This window comes from Eschrichtius robustus, chromosome 5, assembly GCF_028021215.1.
Source record: "Eschrichtius robustus isolate mEscRob2 chromosome 5, mEscRob2.pri, whole genome shotgun sequence".
Lineage (NCBI taxonomy): Eukaryota > Metazoa > Chordata > Mammalia > Artiodactyla > Eschrichtiidae > Eschrichtius > Eschrichtius robustus.
Window position 1 is genome coordinate 140161122 of NC_090828.1, and position 27520 is coordinate 140188641.

Below are 27520 nucleotides of genomic sequence, written 5' to 3' on the forward strand. Positions count from 1 at the left end.
AAACCGAATTACTATGCTGTACACCTGAAACTAATGCAATACTGTAAATCAAGTATACTTCAATAAAAAGAAAGGAAGGAAGGAAGGAAGGAAGGAAGGAAGGGGCCAATGGGCTAGAATAGAGAGCCCTGAAGTAAACTCTTGCAAATATGGACAAGTGCTCTTCAACAAAGGTGCCAAGCCCACTCAGTGGAGAAAGGACAGTCTCTTCAACAAATGGTGTTGGAAAACTGAATGTTCACATGCAAAAGAATGAAGTTAGAACCTTATATTACACCATATACAAAAATTAACTGAAAACGAATTAAAGACTTAAATGTAAGACCAAAAACTATAGAACTCCTAAAGGAAAACTTAAGGGAAAACCTTCATGACACTGAACTTGGCAATGTTTTCTTGGCTATGACACCAAAAGCCCAGGCAACAAAAGCAAAAATAGACATATGGGACTACACGAAACTTTAAAACTTTTGTGCATCAAAGGACACAATCGACAGAGTGAAAAGGCAACCCATGGAATGGGAGAAAATACCTGGAAATCATATATCTGATAAGGGGTTAATATCCAATATATATAAAGAACTCCTAAAACTCAGCAACAAAAAATCAAATAACCTAATTTTAAAATAGGCATAGGACCTGAACAGACATTTCTCCAAAGATGATATACAAATGGACAAAAAGCATGTGAAAAGATTTCTCAACATCACTAATCATTAGAGAAATGCATATCAAAATGACAATGAGAAATCATCTATCACCTGTTAGGATGACTACTATCAAAAAAGCAGAAAAAAAAAGTGTCGATGAGGATGTGTAGAAATTGGAACACTTACACACTGTTGGTGTTTGTAAAGTGATTCAACCACTATGGGAAAGAGTATGGAGGTTCCTCAAAATACATAAAGTGTAACAACGGTATGATCCAGCAATCCGTCTTCTGGGTATATATCCAAAAGAATTGAAGCAGGGTCTCAAAGAGATATTTGCATACCCTTGTCCATAGCAACATTATTCACAATAGCCAAGAGGTAGAAGCAACCCAGATATTTATTGATGGATGAATGGATAAACAAATTTGGTATATTCATACAATAGAATATAATTCAGACTTATAAAGGAAAGAAATTCTATCTCATTCTACAGCATGGATGAACCTTGAGGACTTTATGCTAAGTGAAATAAGCCAGTCACTAAAAGATAAAGACTGTATCATTCCACTTATACGAGGTATCTAAAGTAGTCAAATTCATAAAAACAGAAAGTAGAATAGTGGTTACCAAGGCATTTAATGAATAAAGGTTTCAGATTTGCAAGATAAAAAATTTTGCCAATCTGTGTCACAGCAATGTGAATATACTTAAAACTACTAAACTGTACACTTTAAAATGGTTAATATGGTGAAGAAGAAGAAAAAGAAGGAGGAGGATGAGAGAGAGGGAGAGGAGAGGGAGGGGGAGGAGGAGGAGGAAAGAGAGGAGGAGGAAGTGGAGCAGGAGAAGGTAGGGAGAGGAAGGGGAAAAGAAGAAAAAGAAATCAAACAAATTCTTAAGCTGAAAAGTACAATAACTGAAACAAAGGTTTGCTAGAGTTCAAAAGAAAACTTGAGCATGTAGTAGAAAGAAGTAATGAACTTAAAAATAGGACAATTGGAAGTACTGAGTCTGAGGAGCAGAAAGAGTGAAGAAAAGTGAACAGAGACCATCAAATGGACCAACATACACATAATAGGAGTTCCAGAAGGACAAGAGAAAGGGGCAGAGAGAATATTTGGAGAAATAATGGCTAGAACTTCCCAAATAAGAGAACAGAAATAAAATAGAGAATATCAACAAAACCAAAAGTTGATTCTTTCTAAAGATCAACTAAATTGACAAACTGTTAGCTAGACTCACGAAGAAAAAAGAGAGAATGAAACAAACTAAAATCAGAAATGAAAGTGGGGACATTACTACTGACCTTACAGAAATTTTAAAAATTATGAGATTATTATTAATAATTGTACATCAACAAATTAGATAACCAGATGAAACTGACAAATTTATAGAAATACACAAATTGCCTAAACTGACTCAGAAATAAATATAAATCTCAACAGACCTAAAACAAGTAAAGAGATTGAATCACTAGTCAAAAACCTCCTAACAGAGAGTAGTGCAGAAGCAGATGGCTTCACTGGTGAATTCTACCAAACACTTAAAGAAGAGTTAAGCCAAATCTTCTCAAATGCTTCCAAAAATAGAAGAGGAGGGAATACTTCCTAATTCATTCTAAGAGGCCATCATTACCCTAATACCAGAGCCAGATAAAGACATCAAAAGAAAAGAACATTACAGACCACTATCCCTTATGAATACAGATTCAAAACTCCTCAAAAAATACTAACAAGTGGAATCCAACAGCATATTAAAAGGATTTATCCCAAGAATGTGGTCAACATAGGAAAAATCAATGTTATACACCACATTAATTGGATGAAGGGGAAAAAAGAATATGTTTATCTCAATTGACATAGAAAAGGTATTTGACAAAATCCAACATCCTTTCATAATTAAAAATACTCAGAAAACTAGGAATAGAAGGGAAGTTACTTCAGCAACACGATAAAGGAACTTTATGAAAAACCTACAGCTAACATCATACTCATTGGTGAAAGGAAGAAAGCTTTTTGCTTAAGATCAAGGACAAGATAAGTATGTCCACTTTTACCACTTCTATTCAACATTAAACAGGAACCTCAGTGCAGAGCAATTAAGCAAGAAAAAGAAACAAAACTATCTGAACTGGAAAGGAAGAAGTAAAACTAACTATTAACAGGTTACATGACCCTATACATAGAAAATCTCAAAGAATCCAGAAGAAAGCTATGAACACAGACAATTTGCAGTGTATGTGGTCAACACACAAATATCAGTTGTGTTTCTATACAACTGCAATAAACAATCTGGAAAACATTTAAGAAAGCAACTGCATTTCAAGAGCATCTAAAAGAATAGAGTACCTGGGAATAAATAAACCAAGAAGGTGAAAGACTTGTACACTGAAAACTACAAAACATTGCTAAATGAAACTAACAAAGACAAATAATTGGAAACATATCCCATCTTCATGAGTAGAAAGACTTAATATTTCTAAGATGTCAATACTACCCAAAGAGAACTGCACATTAAATGCAATTCCTAACAAAATGCCTTTCTTGCATAAATGGAAAATCCAACTCTCAAAATTATATAGATTGCAAGGGGTCCCAAACAGCCAAAACCATTTGAAAAAGAATAAAGTCAGAGAACTCACACTTTCCAATTTCAAAACTTACTACAGAAAAGCAGTGTGCTACCGAAATAGAATTTAGAGTCCATAAATAAACCCATATCTCTATAACCAATTGATTTTTGACAAGGCTGTCACATCCATTCAATGGGGAAAGAATCATCTCTTCAACAAACAGAGTTGGGACAACTGAATTTCCACATGCAAAAGAATAAAGTTGGACCCCTACATCACAACATATACAAAAATTAACTCCAAATGAATCAATGACTTAAATATAAGAGCTAAAGACATAAAACTCTTAGAAGAAAACATAAAGGTAAATCTTCAATGCCATGGATTTGGCAATGGATTCTTAGATATGACACTAAAACAAAATAAACATATGAAAAATTAGATAAATTGGATTTCATCAAAATTAAAACTTTTGTGCATCAAAAGACATTATCAAGAAAGTGAAAAGACAAACTATAGAATATAAGACAATATTTGCAAATAATATATATGATAATGGTTTAATAAGGAGAATATAAAAATACATAAAAATCAAGGACAAAAAGACAAACAACCCAATTTAAAAATGGTCAATGGACTTGAACAGACATTTCTCTAAAGATCTACAAAGAGCCAATGAGCATATGAAAAGATGCTTATCATCATTAGTCATTAGGAAAATGCAAACCAAAGCCACAGTAAGATACCATTTCACACCTACTAGGATGGTTATAGTTAGGAAAAATAACAGAAAATAACAAGTATTGGAGAGAAGGTGGAGTAATTCGAAACCTTATATATTTCTGCTGGGAATATAAAATAGTGAAACCGTTGTGGAAAATAGTTTTCCAAGTTCTCAAAAAGCTAAACATAGAGTTACCATATGACCCAGCAATTCTACTCTCAGGCATATACTCAAAAGAACTGAAATTGAGGATCAGACAGATAATTGTACACTGATGTTCACAGCATCATTATTCACAAGAGCCAAAATCTGGAACAATCCAATGGTCCATCAACAGATGAATGTATAAACAAAACGTGGTATATACATACAATGAAATATTCATCCATAAAAAGAATGAAGTTTTGATACATGTTATAACATAAATGAACCATGAAAAATTCTAATTGAGATGAGTCAGACACAAAAGGACAAATATTTTACAATTCCACTTATATGAAATATCTAGAATAGACAAATTCATAGAGACAAAAGGCAGATTAGAGGATACCAGGAGCTGAGGGTAAAGGGGTAGAGAATGAGGAATTACTGCTTAATGGTTACAAAGTTTCTGTTTGGGGTGATGAAAAGTTTCAAAAATAATCTGTGGTAATGGTTATACAACACTGTGAATGTGATTAGCACCCCTGAACTGAACACTTAAAACAGATAAAATGATAGGAAGTGTGCACTCAGCACCCCTTTCCCCTTCGTGAGGAGAGCCTGGGTACAGAATGTCACCATCCTTTGCCTGATTCATCAAACAAGCATTCTGACAAGTCTCCAATCCTCTAGCTTTCTCCTGGCTTCAGTCCATTTCCTCCAGGATGACCCAGGGTCTTGCTGCTCCGGCCAGGTGTCAAGCCTGAGCCTCTGAGGTGGGAGAGCCAAGTTCAGGACATTGGTCCACCAGAGACCTCCCAGCACCTCATAATATCAATCTGTGAGAGCTCTCCCAGAGATCTCCATCTCAACGTGAAGACCCAGCCCCACTCAATGACCAGCAAGCTGCATTGCTGCATACCCCATGCCAAACAACTAGCAAGATAGGAACACAACCCCACCCATTAGCAGAGGGGCTGCCTAAAATCATAAAAAGTTCACAGACACCCCAAAACACACCACCGGATGCGGTCCTGACCACCAGGACAACAAGATCAAGCCTCATCCATCAGAACTCAGGCACCAGTCCCCTCCACCAGGAAGCCTACACAACCCACTGAACCAACCTTAGCCACCAGGGGCAGACAACAGAAAACAACAGGAAATACGAACCTGCAGCCTGTGAAAAGGAGACCCTAACACAGTAAGTTAAACAAAATGAGAAGACAGAGAAATACACAGCAGATGAAGAAGCAAGGTAAACACCTACCAGACCAAACAAATGAAGAGAAAATGGGCAGTCTACCTGAAAAAGAATTCAGAGTAATGATAGTAAAGATGATCCAAAATCTTGGAAATAGAATGGAGAAAAATACAAGAAACGTTTAACAAGGACCTAGAAGAACTAAAGAGCAAACAAACAATGATGAACAACACAATAAATGAAATTTTAAATTCTCCAGAAGGAATAAATAGCAGAATGATGGAGGCAGAAGAAAGGATAAGTGACCTGGAAGATAAAATAGTGGAAATAACTACCACAGAGCAGAAAAAGGGAGGAAAAGAATTAAGGACAGTCTCAGAGACCTCTGGGACAACATTAAACACACCAACATTCGAATTATAAGGGTCCCAGAAGAAGAAGAAAAGAAAAAGGGATTGAGAAAATATTTGAAGAGATTATAGCTGAAAAATTCCCAAATATGGGAAAGGAAATAGTCAATCAAGTCCAGGAGGCACAGAGAGTCACATACAGGATAAATCCAAGGAGAAACACACGAAGACACATATTAATCAAACTATCAAAAATTAAATACAAAGAAAAGATATTAAAAGCAGCAAGGGAAAAGCAACAAATAACATACAGGGGAATACGCATAAGGTTAAGAGCTGATCTTTCATCAGAAACTCTGCAACCCAAGAAGGTGTGGCAGGATATATTCAAAGTGATGAAAGGGAAAAACCTAAAACTAAGATTACTTTATGCAGCAAGGATGTCATTCAGATTCGACGGAGAAATTAAAACCTTTACAGACAAGCAAAAGCTAAGAGAATTCAGTAGCACCAAACCAGCTTTACAACAAATGCCACAGGAACTTCTCTGGGCAGGAAACACAAGACAAGGAAAAGACCTACAATAAAAAAAACCCAAAACAATTAAGAAAATGGTAATAGGAACATACATATTGATAATTACTTTAAATGTAAATGGATTAAATGCTCCAACCAAAAGACATACACTGGCTGAATGGATACAAAAACAAGACCTGTATATGTGCTGTTTACAAGAGACCCACTTCAGATCTAGGGACACGTACAGACTGAAAGTGAGGGGATGGAAAAAGATATTCCATGCAAATGAAAATCAGAAGAAAGCTGTAGTAGCAATTCTCATATCAGACAGAATAAACTTTAAAATAAAGACTATTACAAGACACTTAGAAGGACACTATATAATGATAAAGGCATCAATCCAAGAAGAAGATATAACAATTGTAAACATTTATGCACTCAACATAGGAGCACCTCAATACAAAAGGCAAATGCTAAAAGCCATAAAAGGGGAAATCGACAGTAACATAATCATATAGGGGACTTTAACACCCTACTTTCACCAATGGAGAGATCATCCAAAATAAAAATAAATAAGGAAACACAAGCTATAAATGACACATTAAACAACATGGACTTAATTGATATTTATAGGATATTCCATCCAAAAACAACAGAAAACACTTTCTTCTCAAGTACTCATGGAACATTCTCCAGGATAGATCATATCTTGGGTCACAAATCAAGCCTTGGTAAATTTAAGAAAATTGAAATCATATGAAGTATCTTTTCCAACAACAATGCTCTAAGACTAGATGTCAATTACAGGGAAAAATCTGTAAAAAATACAAACACATGGAGGCTAAACAATACACTAATAAATAACCAAGAGATCACTGAAGAAATCAAAGAAGAAATCAAAAAATACCTAGAAACAGAAGACCATGAAAACATGACGACCAAAACCTATGGGATGCAGCAAAAGCAGTTATAACAGGGAAGTTTATAGCAATACAATCCTACCTCAAGAAACAAGAAAAATCTCAAATAAGCCACCTAACCTTACATCTAAAGCAATTAGAGAAAGAAGAACAAAAAACCCCCAAAGTTAGCAGAAGGAAAGAAAGCATAAAGATCAGATCAGAAATACATGAAAAAGAAATGAAGAAAATGACAGCAAAGATCAATAGAAGTAAAAGCTGGTTTTTTGAGAAGATAAACAAAATTGATAAACCACTACCAAACTCATCAAGAAAAAAATGGAGAAGACTCAAATCAATAGAATTAGAAGTGAAAAAGGAGAAGTAACAACTGACACTGTAGAAATACAAAGGATCATGAGACACTACTACAAGCAACTATATGCCAATAAAATGGACAACCTGGAAGAAATGGACAAATTCTTAGAAAAGCACAACCTTCTGAGACAGAACCAGGAAGAAATAGAAAATATAAACAGACAAATCACAGGCAGTGAAATTGAAACTGTGAGTAAAAATCTTCCAACAAACAAAAGCCAAGGACCAGATGACTTCACAGGCAAATTCTATCAAACATTTAGAGAAGAGCTAACACCTATCCTTCTCAAACTCTTCCAAAATATAGCAGAGGGAGGAACACTCCCAACTCATTCTATGAGGCCACCATCACCCTGATAACAAAACCAGACAAAGATGTTACAAAAAAAGGAAACTACAGTCCAATATCCCTGATGAACATAGATGCAAAAATACTCAACAAAATACTAGCGAACAGAATCCAACAGCACATTAAAAGGATCATACACCATGATCAAGTGGGGTTTTTCCTAGGAATGCAAGGATTCTTCAATATATGCAAATCAATCAATGTGATACACCATATTAACAAATTGAAGAATAAAAACCATATGATAATCTCAATAGATGCAGAAAAAGCTTTCAACAAAATTCAACACGGATTTATGATAAAAGCCCTGCAGAAAGTAGGCATAGAGGGAACTTTCCTCAACATAATAAAGGCCATATATGACACACCCACAGCCAACATCATGCTCAATGGAGAAAAACTGAAACCATTTCCTCTAAGATCAGGAACAAGGCAAGGTTGCCCACTCTCACCAAAATTATTCAACATAGTTTTGGAAGTTTTAGCCACAGCAATCAGAGAAGAAAAAGAAATAAAAGGAATCCAAATCAGAAAAGAAGAAGTAAAACTGTCACTGTTTGCAGATGACATGATACTATATATAGAGAATCCTAAAGATGCTACCAGAAAACTACTAGAGCTATTCAATGAATTTGGTAAAGTAGCAGTATACAAAATTAATGCACAGAAATCTCTTACATTCCTATACACTAATGATGAAAAATCTGAAAGGGAAATTAAGGAAACACTTCCATTTACCATTACAACAAAAAGAATAAAATACCTAGGAATAAACCTACCTAAGGAGACAAAAGACCTGCATGCAGAAGATTATAAGACACTGATAGAAACAGATGGAGAGATATACCATGTTCTTGGATACGAAGAATCAACATTGTGAAAATGACTATACTACCCAAAGCAATGTACAGATTCAATGCCATTCCTATCAAACTACCAATGGCATTTTTCACAGAACTAGAACAAAAAATTTCACAATTTGTATGGAAACAAAAAAGACCCCGAATAGCCAAAGCAATCTTGAGAACGAAAAATGGAGCTGGAGGAATCAGGCTCCTTGACTTCAGACTATACTACAAAGCTACAGTAATCAAGACAGTACGATACTGGCACAAAAACAGAAATATAGGTCAATGGAACAGGATAGAAAGCCCAGAGATAAACCCACGCACATATGGTTACCTTATCTTTGATAAAGGAGGCAAGAGTATACAATGGAGAAAAAACAGCTTATTCAATAATTGGTGCTGGGAAAATTGGACAGCTACACATAAAACAATGAAATTAGAACACTCCATAACACCATACAAAAAAAAACTCACAATGGAGAAAAGACCTAAATGTAAGGCCAGACACTATAAAACTCTTAGAGGAAAACATAGGCAGAACACTCTATGACATAAATCACAACAAGATACTTTTGACCCACCTGCTAGAGAAATGGAAATAAAAGCAAAAATAAACAAATGGGACCTAATGAAACTTAAAAGCTTTTGCACAACCAAGGAAACCATAAACAAGACGAAAAGACCACCCTCAGAATGGGAGAAAATATTTGCAAATGAAGCAACTGACAAAGGATTAATCTCCAAAATATACAAGCAGCTTATGCAGCTCAATATCAAAAAAACAAACAACCCAATCCTAAAATGGGCAGAAGACCTAAACAGACATTTCTCCAAAGAAGATATACAGAGTGCCAACAAACATATGAAAGGTCAACATGACTAATCATTAGAGAAATGCAATCAAAACTACAGTGAGGTAGCACCTCATACCAGTCAGAATGGCCATCATCATAAAGTCTACAAACAATAAATGCTGGAGAGGGTGTGGAGAAAAGGGAACCCTCTTGCACTGTTGGTGGGAATGTAAATTGATACAGCCACTATGGAGAACAGTATGGAGGTTCCTTAAAAAACTAAAAATAGAACTACCATATGACCCAGAAATCCCACTACTGGGCATATGCCCTGAGAAAACCATAACTCAAAGAGAGTCATGTACCACAATGTTCATTGTAGCACTGTTTACAATCGCCAGGACATGGAAGCAACCTAAGTGTCCATCGACAGATGAATGGATAAAGAAGATGTGGCACATATATACAATGGAATATTACTCAGGCATAAAAAGAAATGAAACTGAGTTATTTGTAGTGAGGTGGATGGACCTTGAGACTGTCATACAGAATGAAATAAGTCAGAAAGAGAAAAACAAATACCGTATGCTAGCACATATATATGGAATCTAAAAAAAAAAAAAAAAAAGTTTCTGAGGAACCTAAGGGCAGGACATGAATAAAGACACAGACATAGAGAATGGACTTGAGGACACGGGGAAGGGGAAGGGTAACCTGGGACGAAGTGAGAGAGTGGCATGGATATATATACACTACCAAATGTAAAACAGATAGCTAGTGGGAAGAAGCCACATAGCACAGGGAGATCAGCTGGGTGCTTTGTGACCACCTTGAGGGGTGGGATAGGGAGGGTGGGAGGGAGATGCAAGAGGGATATGGGGATATATATATATACGTATAGCTGATTCATTTTGTGATATAGCAGAAACTAATACACTATTTTAAAGCAATTATACTCCAATAAAGATGTTTAAAAAATAGATAAAATGATAAAATAGATAAAATGACAAACTTTATGTGATATATATTTTTTACCACAATAAGAAAATAAGTAAGAAAGATGTCCTGGTTGGGAAGTGCATTATCCTTTTCCAAAGGTGCTGGGACCTCATTCTGCAGATAGAGAGAAACCATTGAAGTTTTCTAAGCAAAGTAGCTGGAATGCCTGATTTTTCCATGTGTGCAGCTTTGTCTGCCTGACTAGACTTTATTACTTTGGTCCGAACTCTTCCGAGCATCTACCACAGAACAGAAGATAGTTGCTTACCTAATCCATCACACCTGATGGTTAATTACTTGATTTTTATTCTAAAGATTCCTTGGTTGATCATCATGTCTTCTCTTTAAATTCTCGGTAAGGAAAATATTGCACCAATTGCCCTTTCTCTGAGTGATGCTTTTCAACAAACATAAATGGCATCTCATTGTTTGCTCTGCTATATGGCAATAAGAATCTTTCAAACTCAGTAAAAACGCAAGTTATTTTCCATGATCATAAGAGAAATATAAGTCAGGACAGGAAGACGGAAGCTCCTGTAAGACTCTCTGTTTTCCTTTATCATTTGTGGAGGCCTGAATTTCCTTCCAGCCAAAGCTCCTGTCATAGTACTCATGAAGCCAACTTTATAATAGGTTCTGTATTCACAGAGTTTAATTGTGTCAGAAAAATTCCCTTCAATAACCTGCAGTTGAATGAAGTCTTCCTTGTCCCTGGCAAAACCTCACTTTCTCCCTTAATTTTAATCACACTGCCTGCAGAAACCAGTGGCACTAATCAAACTGCCTGTGCATAAGTACATCTGCTTGGCAATGCCTGGTGCCTTCACTGAGGAGTCCCAACAGTACCTTCTAATGTGTCCCCCCAGGTCACTGCCAATAACATTCCATTCTATTCTCACTCAGTGCTGGCTCCTCAATGACACCCAGCAATAAAGGATGAAGTGGTATTTCTTTTATAGTATGCTGGAAGAAAAGGCTGCTGATAGGAACAAAACAGTTTCCAGCTTCACATTCTATTACAAATTCTAACAACCTGCCATTGAGACTCTTCTAAAAATTAAATTTTCAGTTGGGTGGAGATGGATAAAGATAAAAAGTAACATTTACCTGAGCTGTCTTTATCCTGTGGCACTCATATCAACCCCTTCCTGGGGCATTAATCTCTCATCAAGAGCTCTGCCATTCTTTAAAGCAAAACCTATGATAGGTGGCTCTGTACTTTCTTACTCAAATCTCCAACAGGGCCAAGTTTCAATGCAAAACAAAGAGCTAAATGGGTCATTTTACCCCCATTCCTAAAGCCCTGGGCAATACAATTCAGAGGAAAGCAGAACAAGGACTTCTACCATTCGTTAAGCAGCCTCCTTGGCAAGGAGCTCTGGTCACCTTGCAGCAACCCCTCCCATGAGGAAACCCTGAGGCTCCCAATGATTAACTGGTTTTCTTCAGGCTACACAGCTTGTTGGGGGCAAAACAAAGATTCGGCCCCCAGTCTGTGAGAGTGTTTTTCCATTGCACCAAGGTGGACTCATCTCATGTGCTCAGTCTTCAAATGCGATGATTTCACTACTTAAAAACATATCTGGTAAGTCCACGTGTGAAACCTCTCCCCAAAAGCCTACCTGTCTCATGTGCTCAGAGATACAACTTGACTGTGTTCTATCTGAAACCTTGCAGTCTTTTTATAAAGAACATATTGTACCTGGTCCTGCTCTGTACATTTTTCAGGTGCCTTTGATCAAAAGCAATACTGTCCTGATGAATCCACTACCTAAAGTTAAGATGAGATAACCTATATGTCTTAAGCCACACAGGATGCATCTCTAGAGAATATCTCAACAGTTACAAACCTCATATTCATCCTTCAAACCAGAAAAACTCATGAATGGGCTGTGCGTACTGGATGGAGTGAAACTACCCTGCCTGCCTCCTTTGGTGAGGTATCTAATGTGTGTTGGCCATCAACTACCTAAAATAGGCCACATGAGATTTATCACAAATAAGACTTTCTGCTGCAAAGAAATACTGTGGGTGTCCAGGGGGTAGTTTTAAATCTACCACTGAACCCGTCATTCACCCAAGCATTGAGCTTCCAGGGTACAAGCTTAAGCCTGCTCTTGGGGAGCTCCCAGTCCACAGTTGGGTGGGCAAGTAGGACAGGCAGCATGGGATGAGTTAGATTTGAAGGTAACAATGAGCAGAGTCACCAAGGGGTTAAGTTCTACTAACCACACATAGGGCAACTGCCTGGGACCAAAAGGAGGGAGCATCTCATTACCTGTGCAATTATTATATTGTCTGCAAGGTGTCCTCTCATGAGAAAAGTCCTATTCTTTCTAGTTTCCTTTTTAAATCCAACAAAAGCAAGGCCATTTTTCATCATCCTGTATTTTCCTGAGTTGTTTAGCAATCAGCATAAACTGTCCATTCACATCACACTCAATCTGGCACCAGGTGCTGTTTCTGAGACCTCTGCCTGTATGAGGTGATTCAGTCCTCACAACCTCCTTACAGGGAGCACTGAGGCACACTGCAGGTGTCCACAAGCATCAAGCAACTGAGTACTGGAGCTTTGCTTTGAACCAGGGCAATCTGGCCTCCGATCTTCCCTACCTCTACTCGATCCAGGGATGTGGCTGCAAACATCCAGCAGCAGCTTTGACATCAAAGCTCAGAGTGAAGCTCATAGCTCCGTTTCAACACCTGGAAGCTCTGTGTTCTTCCAATCAGACTTAGGAAACACCATGATTACATCAAGTCAGTAGTTTTTAAATAATTGAGGTTGAAAAAAGATAATTAAAAAATAAGTGATCCTATTTCTAAGCATTTTGCTGTAACTAAAGCTTTCCACCAATACTGACAGGAGAACGTAGGGGGACAGGAACCTGCTGAGTTGCCCATCCCTCTCCATTCTCCTCCATCCCCTCCCACTCTCTGCGTGTGTGGACCACATCAAGAGGTTCTCATACCCAGGATTCCAGCTGTGCCCTGCCAAGGGGAGGCCCAGCAGGAGATGGAGTCTGGGTGCAAGGGCTCACAGCATTCATTATTTTGGACCCCTCCCTACAGGGTCCTTTCACTGAAGGTCACACAGCTCTTGTCAAGGTGGCCTTGTCATTACATCCTTCTAGTTCTTAGAAAGAACTCTGTCTCTCTCTCTCTCACATACACACACACACACACACACACACACACACTGGCTCTGGGATACCACTCTACCCCTTGTGGATTCCTCCATCTTGCCCAATAGTAAATTCACTCAAATTATCAAGTTTGAGTATGTCATCTGTTTTCTTGCAGGAGCCTGAATGATACAGTAAATATATTCATTAAATCATTTAATAAACATTTTAATTGAACTATGGCATATACACAGAAAAGTGCATTGATTTTAAATAAACCATATAGCTCAGTTACAAAGGAAACTCAACCATGTAACCTCCTCCCAGGGCAAGAAACAGGACATTATCAACAAAAACCAAATTAAATCTCCTTCCATTCTTTACACTCCCCCTTCAACCACTGACTCCTAACACCATAAAGTAGATTTGCCCGTTTCTGAATCTTCATACCTGGAATCATATACTATGTATTATATGAGTTTCAATCAGACTTCTCTTTTGCTCAACACGTTTGTGAGATTCAGTCACATCGTTACAGTTTCAGGAATACGTTTATTTTTATTTCTGTATAGTATTCCACTGTATGATTATCTCACAGTTTATCAGTTCTAGAGTTGATAGATATGGAATGGCTTCCAGATTGGGGCTACTATAAATAATGCTGTTATGAGCATTTTAAGACATGTCTTTTGGTGTGCAGACATACAGATTTCTGTTGGGAATATAACTAAGAACAAACTTTCTGGGCTATAGATATGCATTGTCCTAAACTTTGGTAATACTACCAAATCATTTTCAAAAGTCTGTACAAATTTACAATCTTATCAGCAGTGTATGACACTTCCTGTTACTCTATATTCTCTAATATTTGGTGTTGTCAGCCTTTAATTTTAGCCATTTAGGCGTGGATATAGCCGTATCTTGTTGTGGTTCAGATTCACATTTTACTGTGACTTATAAGGTTAAGCACCGTTTCATATGCTTATTGGTAATTTCAGTCATTTTAATATCTTCTTTTGTGAAGAGTCTATTCAGGATTCTGGTCCATTTTGTATCTTTCACTTAATTTATAGGTATTTTTAATATTTTAGTTATATTTCCTTTTAAATTGATTGGCCATGTTTTCCATGTGGCCCTGTTATCCTGGTCATAATTTCTGGGTTAGGAAAGGAAATTAACCCAACCTGGGTCAATCAAACTCTTCTCCAGGGAATTTGGGATTCAAAATAGTCGTTTCTCTTTGTGTGGCTGAAATTGAGATCCTGTAAATTGGGAAACTAATGAGACCATCTCTATTCTGCCATGAGCAGAAAAAAGACAAGAAAATGGTCCATGGAGAAGCACGAGGCAATTAGGAGAGAACAAAAGGTGTCTGGGGGACAGGAGTATGCCCTCTGTCTGGATGCCTTTCTACTTCCTAAGTCTGCTTTCCCCACTCCACTCCAACCCCTCTCTCCCAGAGCCCACTGTCCCTTGGAGTCTGCAGGTTAGTCCAGTATCATTCTAATAATCCCCTATTTTGCTTGATATCCAGTAGATTGTTTTACTGGTAGCTAAAAATAATTTAACAAAGACAATAAAATTTCTCAACAAAGGACACCAAGGGACACTGACAACACCAGTTTCCTTGAAACCATATCAAGGAAATAATTACAGAAATATCTCCAGAACTGAAATCTAATCAAACTTATTGTGAGAGAACCTAGGGGGACATTCTGAGCTAATTATCAAAGAAAGAGACCTAGAAAATTGTTAATCAACGTTTTAAATTTTAAAGACAAATATAACATTTTGAATCCAGCTTGCTGATTCTTATAGTTTTCATAATCAGTTATCCACAATTCTAAAATCCTAAAGTTTGGAAAAGCAAATTTTTTATGTTTTATGTCAAAATTCAACAAAACCTGATTTGAACTGAAATGAGGCTATCTGTGGTCATAATTTATCCCACCTTGTAGAAAATATTCAGGTTTCACTGTAGAATTACTAACGTTTGGAGGACAGGGTGCTGGGCCTGAACCTCTCGGGGTTGTTCCATTATATAAAATTGTGTGTACACTTAATTGTCTTCATAAAATTTAAACAAAAATATCTGAATTTTGAAATATATCTGGCACCAAGAATTTCATGTGGAGATTATGGACCTGTCTGTATGTAACAGCTTGAGCAATATGGAGTTAATTCCAGTGTACATTTTAGATAAAGATCCTTGCACTTCGGTGAACTATCTCTTTGCCAGATGCATATGAATTGTGACCATGACCCTTATTCACTTTTCTTTCTTCACTGTTGTGCCACCTCTTGCACTTGAGTCCTTCAGGGTTCTCCAGTCACTCACCAGAAGTTTATGGCAGTGGCCAGCTCTGTGTAAACATGCCCTCATACAGGTGCACCCTGACCAAATCTGCCTTTGAGCCCATGCACAAACAGCTGCTTCCCAGCTGGGGCTCCTCTGTTGCGTGGCCTTCATGCATTTATTAGCTGGATGCATCTGCAAGTTGGCATTCCATGGGGAAGAACTTGGACCAATGGATGATTGGCACCAATGGGTAAATGTTCCCTCTTTCTCCCTGCAACCCCATGGACAGTCCTGAGACACATCTCATGTTTCTTCTCAGACAATCCTACTGTATGGAGTGACCAGTGGCCCATAATGTAGCCAGATAGTGATTCAGCCTTGTTTTGACTCACTCCCTTCACCACTCTACTTCTCTGTCCCTTACCTCTCTTTCCTGGGATCATACTCTCCATTGAAGAATGCCCACACAAGGCTTTGCTCTCTAGAGAACACAGGCTGAGTCAGCCACACATGATATTCTCACAGTAATGAAATTGGAATCTATAAGAATCAATAAGAAGTTTGTTCATGCATTCCATTAACCTATATATTGTATCTACTAATGTGTCAGGCATTAACACAAGGCACTGAGTAGAGAAAAGTCTAGAAGACATGGACCATGCCCTTCAATCTAGCTGGGGAGGGGGATACCAGGGGACTGAGAGGTAAACAAATGATTATAATAACATGTGAGTTCTAGATTTAAGGCATAGTCTAATCATGCTAAGTGTTGGTGAGGATGTAGAGCTGCTGGAGCTCTCATATACTACTGTGGAAGTGCAAAGTACTACAGTCAATCTGAAAAATGATGCAGCAGCTTCTTTTAAAGCTAAACACACACTCACAATATGATCCAGCAGTCCCACTCTTTGGTAATTACCCAAGAGAAATAAAAACTTAAGTTCACACAAAACCATGTACACAAATGTTTGGAGTAGCTCTACTCACAATCACCAAAAACTGGAAACAACCCAAATGTCCTTCAGTGGGCCAATGGATAAACAAAATGTGGTATATCCATACCATGGAAGACTACTCAGCAACAAAAAGAATGAACTATTGATACCTGCAGCAACTTGGATGAAACTGAGTGAGAGAAGTCAGTCCCAAAGGTTGTCTGATTCCATGTATATGACATTCTCCAAAAGACAAAACTATAGTGATGGAGAACATATCAGGAGTCACCAGGATTAAGGCAGAGGGTGATACAAAAGAATAACACAAAGAAATTTTGGGAGGGGTGATGGAACTATTCTGTATTCTGCTTATAGTGGCATTACATAAATATACATCTTTGTTAAAGTTCATAGAATTTTGAATTTGAAAAGAAAAATCAGTTTTGCTCTATGATAATTTAAAAAACAAAGTAAGGAAAAAGAACGATAATCATTGCTGTGCTTAGGTTATGATGTTTAAATAAAGGAATGTATTATATGATGCCATGTTTTGTTACATGACATGACATGGTGTTATATGACACCACATTGTATTATGTGATGTCACATTGTGTTACATGGTGCACCTTATATGATACCACCTTGTCATGTGGCATCACATTGTGTTATATGATGTCACAAGTTACATGATGCATGTTGTGTAATGTGACATCACCTCATGTTATATGGCATTACATTGTATTATGCTCAACTTACCCAGTATGTCATATTCAAAACAGCACTTCACTAATGACGAATGATCATATCTCTATCCGCTGAAGCCCTGGGAAGATCTTGCATTAAATTTGCCCCTGTTCCCATTAAGAGAGTTACTGTAACTAAGGAAACTGTATTCCATTTAACATATATGCTAATCAAGCCTTTCTCTTAGTCAACCTAACTCTTTCCCAACACAGTGAATATGCAAATATACAGATTACATGTTCTAGGATCCCCAGATAAAATCATTTGTACACAATCCTAACTGAAAACAAGAGATTTAAAAGCAGAAACAAAATAAGCCTTTCAATCCCAGACACAACAACCACACAAAAAGAGATGTGACATCTTAGTAAAAAGTGTAGACTTCTCAGGCTAAAATAAAAAGTTTCATGGTAATCAAGATTTTTTAAAGTCCATAGATATGGTAAAAGATGTGACTTTAAGTTTTAAAAGTATTGTCATTTCTACAAAGACCACTGCCAAATGCTAACAAAATTGCACGCAAACTCCAATACATTTCTTCAGTCTTTAAAATGTGTGATGTTTCTTTTAAAGTAGAATCTGAAATAAAATTAGAAACAAAATAACAAGGTCCTACTGTATAGCACAGGGAACTATATTCAATAAACCTCAATGGAAAAGAATATGAAAAAGAATGTATATATATGTATAACTGAGTCACTTTGCTGTATGGCAGTAAGTAACGCAACATTGTAATTCAACTATACTTCAATTTTAAAAAGTTGTAAGCAGAACAATTGTAAGTATGATGGCGAAGTTTAAATACAATTTTATGACCTGTTTCTCATAAAGTAGCTGCCAGTGAAATATTATAGATTTGAAAGCTCCTGTAGCTGAGACAATAAATTTCCTTCAAGCTTAATAACCTTTGCCAACATGGAGAAAAAAAAAAGAAAACAAACAGAATATGTGGTGTGCTCCAAGGACAAAGAACAAGATAACTCAAAGGGCCAATATTGCCAGAACAAAGAGTTACAGGACTCCCATCACTCTGTCACAGTGCGACCATTGCAATGTCCCAGAGCCCTCCCAGGCACCATGCCCTGTCCCTTTCCCATCCCATATAAGGAAAAACATTTGCCCTGTATTTCTCTCAGCACACTGAAAGTATACATACTCTGCCCAGTCAGCAGATGACTTACAGGTTCCCTGGCTATAAAAACAGACAAGCAACCCATGCTCATTGTCGACTTTCCCTGACTACTGGGAAGTCAGCCCACTGTTCTTGCAGTGACCCTTCTCTTTAATAAACCCTATCTTCCTTACATTCTGCCTTGTATATGGAAATTCTTTTCCAACCCACACTCGAACCACGACATTTTGGTGGTCCGTATGGGGATATCTCTTGGGGTGATCTCCTCCCCCACCTCCTTTCCTCCCCCACCTCCTCTCCTCATTTCTTGGGACCCTCTGTGAACAGGCAAGTTGCCGTGGAAGCAACAGAGGACTCTGGTCAGGGCCACACCCTGGTGTGTTCCAAAGGCTCCACGGCTCACTTCACCCCGTAACTGCCGCCCAGAACGGGTGAGGGTCCCTCTGTCTTCCTTCTGAGGACTAGGCCAATTGATATTGTGCGGGCACGAGTCAGGCATTTAAAAGCCATTAGGGCGCCTGCCACTTGAAGACCCCCGTGAAAGGATAAGGGAGTCACGGAACAGATCAGGTTGTTAGAGCGTCTGCCCCCAGCAAGACAACTTCCATGCACTGTGAGACACAAATTGGTTCAAGCAGAACACCGAGCCCCCCCCCCCTTGGCCGCCGCCTCCCTAGCAGGACTATGAGGCCGATTCCTCAGCCTGTCTTCTATGTTACTTTCACCTTTTTCTCGGTCCGGATTGACTTACAGGGTTGACTTACAGGAGCTCAGGCTGCATCTGAGCCATCCCAGGAGTGCCTTTTCATGTTTCAGGGAATCGCCAAATGGTGAGTCACCCGGTGGGTCCCGGGAATCTCTCTCTCTCTTTCTTTCATTGCCCGAGTTGCACCGTGCCTTAGTCGCACTGTTTGTGCGTCATTCGCATGGTTTGTGCCTTAGTCACATGCTCAGGGGTCATCTCTCACGGTCAGACACGAATGTTGGGACTGTCGGCCTATTTTGTGCATTAGTCACATGGAGAGATCACTGCGACAAAGAGGACGCCTTTCTGTCAGCCAGTGACTCTCAGTATCCCCATTCTATGGCATATAGGCTAAGAATGGGTTCTGGTACGTCTCGGGGGCCTCTCTCAGACTCACCCCTCGGCCGTATCCTCAGGAACTGGAAAAAAATTTGACCCTGAAAATCACAAAAAGAAGAGGCTCATTTTCTTTTGTAACACGGCTTGGCCCCAGTATAAACTGGGGGACCAAGAAAAATGGCCTCTTAATGGCATACTAAATTATAACATGATCCTCCAACTTGATCTCTTTTGCCGGAAACAAGGAAAGGACTCAGAGGTTCCTTATGTCCAGACCTTTATGGCCCTTAGTTAGAATCCCAATCTGAGGGACTCATGCCACATGTGTCTTTCTGTTGCTGCCTTATCCCCCTGACCCCCTCTGTCTCCCTCTCCATCAGATCTCCTAGACGATCCTCTACTCGACCTTTCCTGTCCCCCACCCCATCAACCCCCTTTGCTTCAGCACCCACCCCACCTCAACCCAACACAAGGAAACAGATTCTAATATGCTTCCCTTAAGGGAAGTAGTAAATGGAGACATGGGCACTATTAGAGTCCATGTTCCCTTTCCCATGCCTGACATTTCCCAAATTCAAAACAAGTTAGGTTCCTTCAGTCTGGATCCCATCACTTTTATTAAGGAATTTCAGGCCTTCACTATAGCCTCTGATCTGACCTGTCAAGACATTCATGTAGTCCTGACCACTTCTACTCATGAAGAGAAAAACAGGATATGAGCATTAGCCCAAGCTTGGGCAGACGAGGCACAGCTCTGTTTCCAAAACCTGGATGGATGGAGACCTGTTTTGGGCTGGCTAAATGACTCTCTTTGTAACTACACCCTCAATTTTAATCAGACTAGCCTGGAGTGGAATCCCTGGTCAGAGGAAAATAAATATGATGTACAAGAAGCTAATTTCACTTTGTGTTGGGGAAATTCAAGGAAAAATGAGACTAAGAAATATATTAATGAAGACCATATCCCCACAAACAGCTCAGCCCTGGGAACTAAATATGTGGGGATCGGTGTGACCACCGGACACTTAGTTTAACCTACCGGCAAGATTCTCCTCCAAAATATAATATAATTCAGCTAATATTCAGAAATTTGTTATGCCAATTCCCCCCGTCACACTCATAATCAGTCAGAGCCTGGATTCTCCCCTTTATGTACAGATGATTACTTCCTCGGAGTTTGGCCTTCCCAATCTAATCTTAGGCCATGGGACCCCAGTCTATTTCCAGAGGAAAACTCCCAAAAGGTCAGGGCCTGGCTCTGGGGACCCACAACGGGGGTATCTTTGAGGGGCACTGGATTTTCATTTCTGTGCAGTAACGGGGTCTATCTGGATCTTCCCACACTTTGAAGGGGCTCCTGCGCAATTAGTGCTGTGGTCCCAGAGGCGACCATTACAAAGGATTTAGCTTCCTCAGGAGGCATTCCCAACCTTGGGTCCTTCCTCAAAGAGGCCTTAAGACCTGTCTGGGAGAGACAAAAATAAACCACTGACTGGACATGCTTACGATAACCCAATTCTTGATAGGCCCAAAATAATACATAGTGTCTTTAGAGGGCTCTTTTGGTTTGCAGGCATACCCCTCTTAGAGAGGAGTGTTCTCAGTCTCACCATCATGGACCAGGAATCTTGGAAGGCTACAGTAGCAGCCATTGAGGAAAAGCAGTCAGCCCTAGGCTCTCTGGCCGAGGTGGTTTTACAAAATAGGAGGGTCCTTAATGTTATAACAGCTGAGGCAGGGGGTGTCTGTGCCCTACTAAATTAGATATGTTGCTTAATACCTCTGGCCAGATTGAAGAAAACCTTCAGATTCTAAAGAAAAACATCAAATTAATAGAAGATTTAAAAGAGAGAGCAGGACAGGGCCCCAGCTGGCTTTCTAGCCTCCTCTCCTTTGTGGGGATCCAGATATGGACATGGTTATTGCCCTTGTTGGGACCATTAATCCTGATAGCCTTTGTTTTGTTGTTTGGCCCCTGCATTATTAACATATTATCTAAGTTCATCTCCCAACAGGTTCAAAAGATTCAATTCCAGATGGTGCTACAACAAGGGTAACAGCCAGTTGGCACACGGACTACATTGGAACAAGCCTTCTTATCATCCCCTGGACTCTCATCTTTCTCCGTGAATACACCTTGACAGAGCAGGCATCAGGAACCCAGGGTCCTTACGATGCCCCCACCCAGCAGGAAGCAGCCAGAGAGATTGTTGGCTATTCTCCTTACGAAAAGGGTTCCCAAACGCCTGAGAAGGCGCTAGGCAGGTAGGTAGACATGAGCAGGGATCCAATAGGGCCAAAGAATTGGCCCTTTAAATAAAGAGAGGGGGAAATGTGGTGTGCTCCAAGGACAAAGAACAGGATAAACTCAAAGGGCCAATATTGCCAGAACAAAGAGTTACAGGACTCCCATCACTCTGTCACAATGCGACCATTGCGATGTCCCAGAGCCCTCCCAAGCACCATGCCCTGTCCCTTTCCTATCCCATATAAAGAAAGACATTTGCCCTGTTTTTCTCTCGCTCAGCACACTGAAAGTATACGTACTCTGCCCAGTCAGCAGATGACTTACAGGTTCCCTGGCTATAAAAACAGACAAGCAACCCATGCTCATTGTCGACTTTCCCTGACTACCGGGAAGTCAGCGCGCTGTTCTTGCAGTGACCCTTCTCTTTAATAAACCCTATCTTCCTTACATTCTGCCTTGTGTCTGGAAATTTTTTTCCAACCCGCGCTTGGACCATGACAAAATAATCTGTGAACACCCAAAAGAATTAGCTAATGGAACCCATCTGCCCACAAAATACCAGTTTTGTTGTACTTTAATCTTTAGAGATATAAAGATTCCTAGTGGTAGCCAAGAACTAAAGGAGCAATGCTGTAGTTCGAATAACTAAGCCTTCCCATGTTATCCGTCTATTTTACACAGTTAAGAAGCTTTGCTTTCTACAGAAGTTATATTCTTCAAATGTTGCAGTAAGTCAACTTTTTATAAAAACATCTTAGCAGAGCTCACTTTTGAAGGAAAACCATAGGTAAAGATTTTGTTTAAAGAAAATACTCCTTGACACTTCCTCAAATTTAACTTTATATCTATACTTTCATGTGAGGTGGGTTTTGGAAGTGGTTTTATTTTGTTTTAAATAATGACACCAATAGAGATAACTATTAAATCAACTAGAAAGATCTAAGAAACATGGAAAATGTTGATGGAGAGTAGAAGAATGTCAGGGTAAACAAGATATCTGGTGAACTCTTTCTGCAAGATGGCCATGTGTCAGGTGGGGATGGGCCATGCAACTTAGACCTTGGGAAAGTACAAAGTGAGAGCCATAAGACTGTGAAAGCAAGAGAAGAGAAATCCATGGGGGCAGGTGGGGGAATGGAGTTCTCTTGTATAGGGAAAATGGATGCACCATTGGGTAAGGAGAAGGACCAGCGTAGACTTCTTGTAATTCTCTGGCCCTTTCACTAACATCTCTCATCTAATCGTCAGGTTGGGTTGCACAAACTGCAGGACTGTGGCCTTGCTGATATGACCTCTTATCTCTTCTAGAGGTGTTTCTCAGGTAACAGTTTGAAGATCTGATTATTAAGTATGATAGAGATGATGCTACCCACCCTGTTCTCTATCCCTTCTAATGTTAAACCTGGAGGGGCTGAGGACCCATGGCACTGAGATGTATCTCTCTCTCTCCCTCTCTGTCCTCCTCACCCTCTCCTCCAGAAAACTATCCCTCTCAGCCCTCACCAGCATCTGGGAACAAGCTTTGAAACTTTCCCTTCCAGACAATGATGTCACTTGAAAAGTCTATCAACAAAACTACCCCCAAAATTAGACTCACCAATATCAAGATGAACACCAGGGACAAATGAATTGAGAAAGAACATGACGATAACAAATCCCAACACTGTCAGGCATTTGGCGAGCAGAATCTTGTCTGATATCCTGTGCTGTGAGAGAGGAAAACACAACTCATTTACTCAGTGTAATCTGATTTCTGCAATGGGCCCACAATCCTATGTGATTTGAATCACTACAAATTTCTCCTTATGATGAAAAATATATCATCTTGAACTTGAAAGATAAGATCATGTGTTACAAGGAAAACTGTACAGATTCAAGATTAGAACATTCAAAATCTTGAAATCAAAATCTATGAAAAATAAACATAAAAAATTTAAAATATAGTACAATCCTTTTATATGACACCTGACTAAATACATTTTCAATATGACACAGAGATGCTAAGCTGTTCCCAGCCCCACTGCCAGCATTAGATAAGATAAAGCCATTGGGGAGCCAACACATTAACCTCCAGGGACCTGGCCCTTCAAGACACATGCATTTCCACAGGTACTGTGTGTTCATAGCCTTTTAGTTTAACTTTCCCTCTATTATGCAAATCTCTGCTCATGTGGTACTGAGGTTAAAATGTTCTTGCAATAACAGGACTTCTGCTGAATGCACTTAGCAGTCCCCTAGTCACCAGATGACACATATGGGATCCTGCCCCAGGCATTCAGGGGGTGAGGGGAGATACTCTGCAGCACCTTCATTAACCTTGGAGTTGCAGACCTCCTTCCAGTGGGCCTGAGCCACAGGGCAAGATAGGGCAAGGTCCCCAAAGGGTGCTGTGCTGTGTGGGACTGGGGCAGGGAGTGAGGTCCCAAGAAGCACACACATCTAACTAGGCCCCTGTGTGAAACACACTCCACGGTGTGAACCAACAACTGCACTATGTCCTTTCCTCAGTGTGGTCCCACCAGCACCTCTGTCTGTTAGTCTATGCCTAGGATATCCAGGTCTAGATGTAAATATAGATAAGGCTATATAAATAATAGATCTAGGTATAGGTATGTGTAGATATAGACAGAGCTATGGGTAAGATATGGGTGTAGATAAAGATATAGATGTAGACATAGAGATAGATGTAGACATAGATAAGGGTATAGATAGGGGTGTAAACATGGACATGGACATAGACACAGACATGAGTATGGGTGTAGGTATAGGTAGAGTTAGAGATAGGTTTTCTCTCTTGATTTCTCTGGTCACACAGTTAAAGCTGATGCCATAAAAACCACAAGCATATCCCTCTGTGTCACAGTGACTCTGGCAGCAGCCCCTGGTCCCCTGCTCACAGGCCGTGGGGGCTGCCTTGGGAGCTCCTGTCTTCCTTCCCCACCCACTGCCAAGGCTTGGCCGGCCCCCACTCATCTTCCCCTTCCCCTGCCCCCACCAAGGAAGCCAATTTTGCTAGATGAGTCTGTGATGGAGAATCAGGAAGCAAGGGGCATGGCACCTCCCTGGGCCAGGTTAACCACAGAAACTGGGTATTACCATGGCCGACTCCAGGATTGGAAATGGAGAGAGCAGGGAGGTCAAAGAATATTCCAGTGTCACTCGGCTGGTATAAGATGATCGAAGTTTGTACTTTGTTATCTTGGGGTGTCTGTCAAATTTTATCTTTGGTTATCTGAGGTCATCAAAGTGAGAAGTCTGAGAAACAATGTGGGGGTAGTGCCCAGCTCCCCGGTCCTTGTCCAACAGGTACACAGTGAGGTACACAGTCTCATCCCTAACTTACAGACAGAACTACTAGAAAAGGTGGGCAGGGTCTGTTTAGGCCTGAGGCCAGAAAAATGTCATAGCCACACCCGTCTTCCCTAACCCTGACCATGTGAGTGGGACAGATGCTGGGAGGACAGACTCAAAGAATATGTTACCTACCGGGTCCCAATGTCTAAATTTCCTTTAACGAAGGACAAAATGTTCCTATCATAATTAGAGAGTGGGTATTCAACCTCTCCCGAGGAAAGAAACTACCCGGATTTGAAATTTCATGAAGATATAAATGACTTCTAGCAGATCTTGAGCTGGGAGAGGGGCACTATGTGTCCTCAGGTGGGCTGAGAAATTCCACCAAGGTGGGAAAGTGAGCAAAAGAGCCCAAAATGAGTTTTGCCTCCGAAAGTCAGAGCCGTACAACAGAAGACATACACTCCATCTCTGCCCGAAAAGGTGTTCCATCTCAAGCAGCACGCCTCCCTTGTCTTGGCCTCCATCTCCTCACCCGCACAATGGGAACCACAGACTTGCCTTTCAGGGTCAGGGGGAGTTGAGAGCCGGCCAACCACAGAAAACGCTGCCCTATCTTAAAGGGAACATAAAAAGTTTACCTTTTAAATTCCTAGACAAAATAAGCCTACCATGTCTGGAAAATTATCTTTCCCATTAATTCCTGGAAATAATTTATGTCTTGTGTACAACTACAGGAATAAAAGAAAGATGACTTTCAGTTGCAACTTCACATGAAGCAAGGAAAAGGAATCTACTCTGTTCTTCAAGAAATCCCTGAGAAAAGAAACCACAATACCTTTCTTTGTAGCTCCTGGATATTGGTCTCCCAATTTTTATCTTCCTGTGAGATCTGTCTAAAAGAGAAAAGGGCAGACATCATTTTCCTGGTGGCATCGAGCGGTGAGGCCAGCAAGGTGGCATTCAGCAGTGGCACACAGCATGGTCCCCTGGACTGGATGCTGTCCACAGTATGACGCCAGGTGCGGCCACAGAATGGGGCAGGCCTCGTGGTGTAAGGAGCCGGGTAGAACTGGGTTCATGAATTGGAAAAGATGCTCACTCTAGATTCCCAAAGAAAAGTAATACATGAAATGACAGGACTGTTCAATGAGGCATGTGCGAGCATAGCACAGGAAACGTCAGAAGAACACTGGCCAGAATGTCAACAGGGGAATGAGACAGTAAGCCACCTTGGTTTTCCTCTTTTTACTTCTTAATTTTCTGAATTTTTTTTCAAAATGAGGATGTGTTATATTTATAATTTAATTAAAGGAAAAAACAGTAAAAGAAATGCCACTTGCTTTAGTGGTGATTTTTATCAATTGGAAATCTACTTGGATGCACTTATGTCTTCTTCCTTCCCCCTCTGGTCATGGTACCCGCCCATCTCTATTTCCATTTCAGTCACCTCTATTTGTTCCAACTTGCCTTTTTTTTTTAACCTTTCCTATCAACTCATCTTTTCTTTTCTGCTTTATTTCCTCCCTCATCAGTTAGGAAAACGAAGCTGTGTGGTGGAGAATTTAGTCTTCATGAGCACACACGTGTCATAGTGTCAATGGAGGTCGACCACACAGCCAGTACAGACCCTAAAGGAAATCACAGCAGACCCAAGTGAATGGTTCTAAGGACAATTTTTTAAAATAAAATGTAGAAACAAGACCTGAAGAGTTAGCACATGCCTTAGATCACCCTCATTCCTATCTGCTTCCAGTGACTGTGTGGCCTTACAAAGCCACTGCCCTCTCTGGGCCTCAGTTTCCCTTTCTGTGATCAAAACAGGATGAGTTGATGGAAAGTTGGTGAATTCTTCACATTTTAACCCTGAGATACACTGACTGTGTCTTAACATCCATACCCGATGGAACACGTTGAAACTTGAAGGCCAGTAGATTAAATACATTCAGGGCAATTTACTCCTGCATCTTTAATTTACAAAGTTTTTCCTTTTAAGATCCATGCCTATTGTTGAAGTTGGCCACTCTGTCCCCAGCCTGCAACTCAGGGCCTTCCAGTAGCCTGGGGACACCAGGTCCTGCTTCTCCAGTGTCACAGGATACAGGTAGGTCCTGAGATGAGATGGAGCTGAGGACGCTGAGACAGTGCTTCACACTGGGCTGCATCTCTAGACAGAGTGAGTCTCTACATACTCGCCTGTGGCCTTCTCCCCCCACTCTCAGACCAGGCTGC

At 39.9% G+C, this 27520-nt stretch overlaps 1 protein-coding gene across 11 annotated transcripts in view; it reads right to left on the reverse strand.

Moving 5' to 3' along the window:
• The window catches only part of OCA2 (OCA2 melanosomal transmembrane protein), a 279191-nt gene that overhangs the window by 90652 nt on the left and 161019 nt on the right, over positions 1 to 27520 (reverse strand). For all 11 annotated transcript variants that reach the window (XM_068545349.1, XM_068545344.1, XM_068545345.1 and 8 more), the window contains 2 exons: positions 26127 to 26184; positions 23592 to 23700 (listed from right to left, as the gene is read on the reverse strand). In XM_068545349.1, coding sequence (XP_068401450.1) covers positions 23592 to 23700; positions 26127 to 26184 — 167 coding nt within the window. The remainder of the gene's footprint in view (positions 1 to 23591; positions 23701 to 26126; positions 26185 to 27520) is intronic.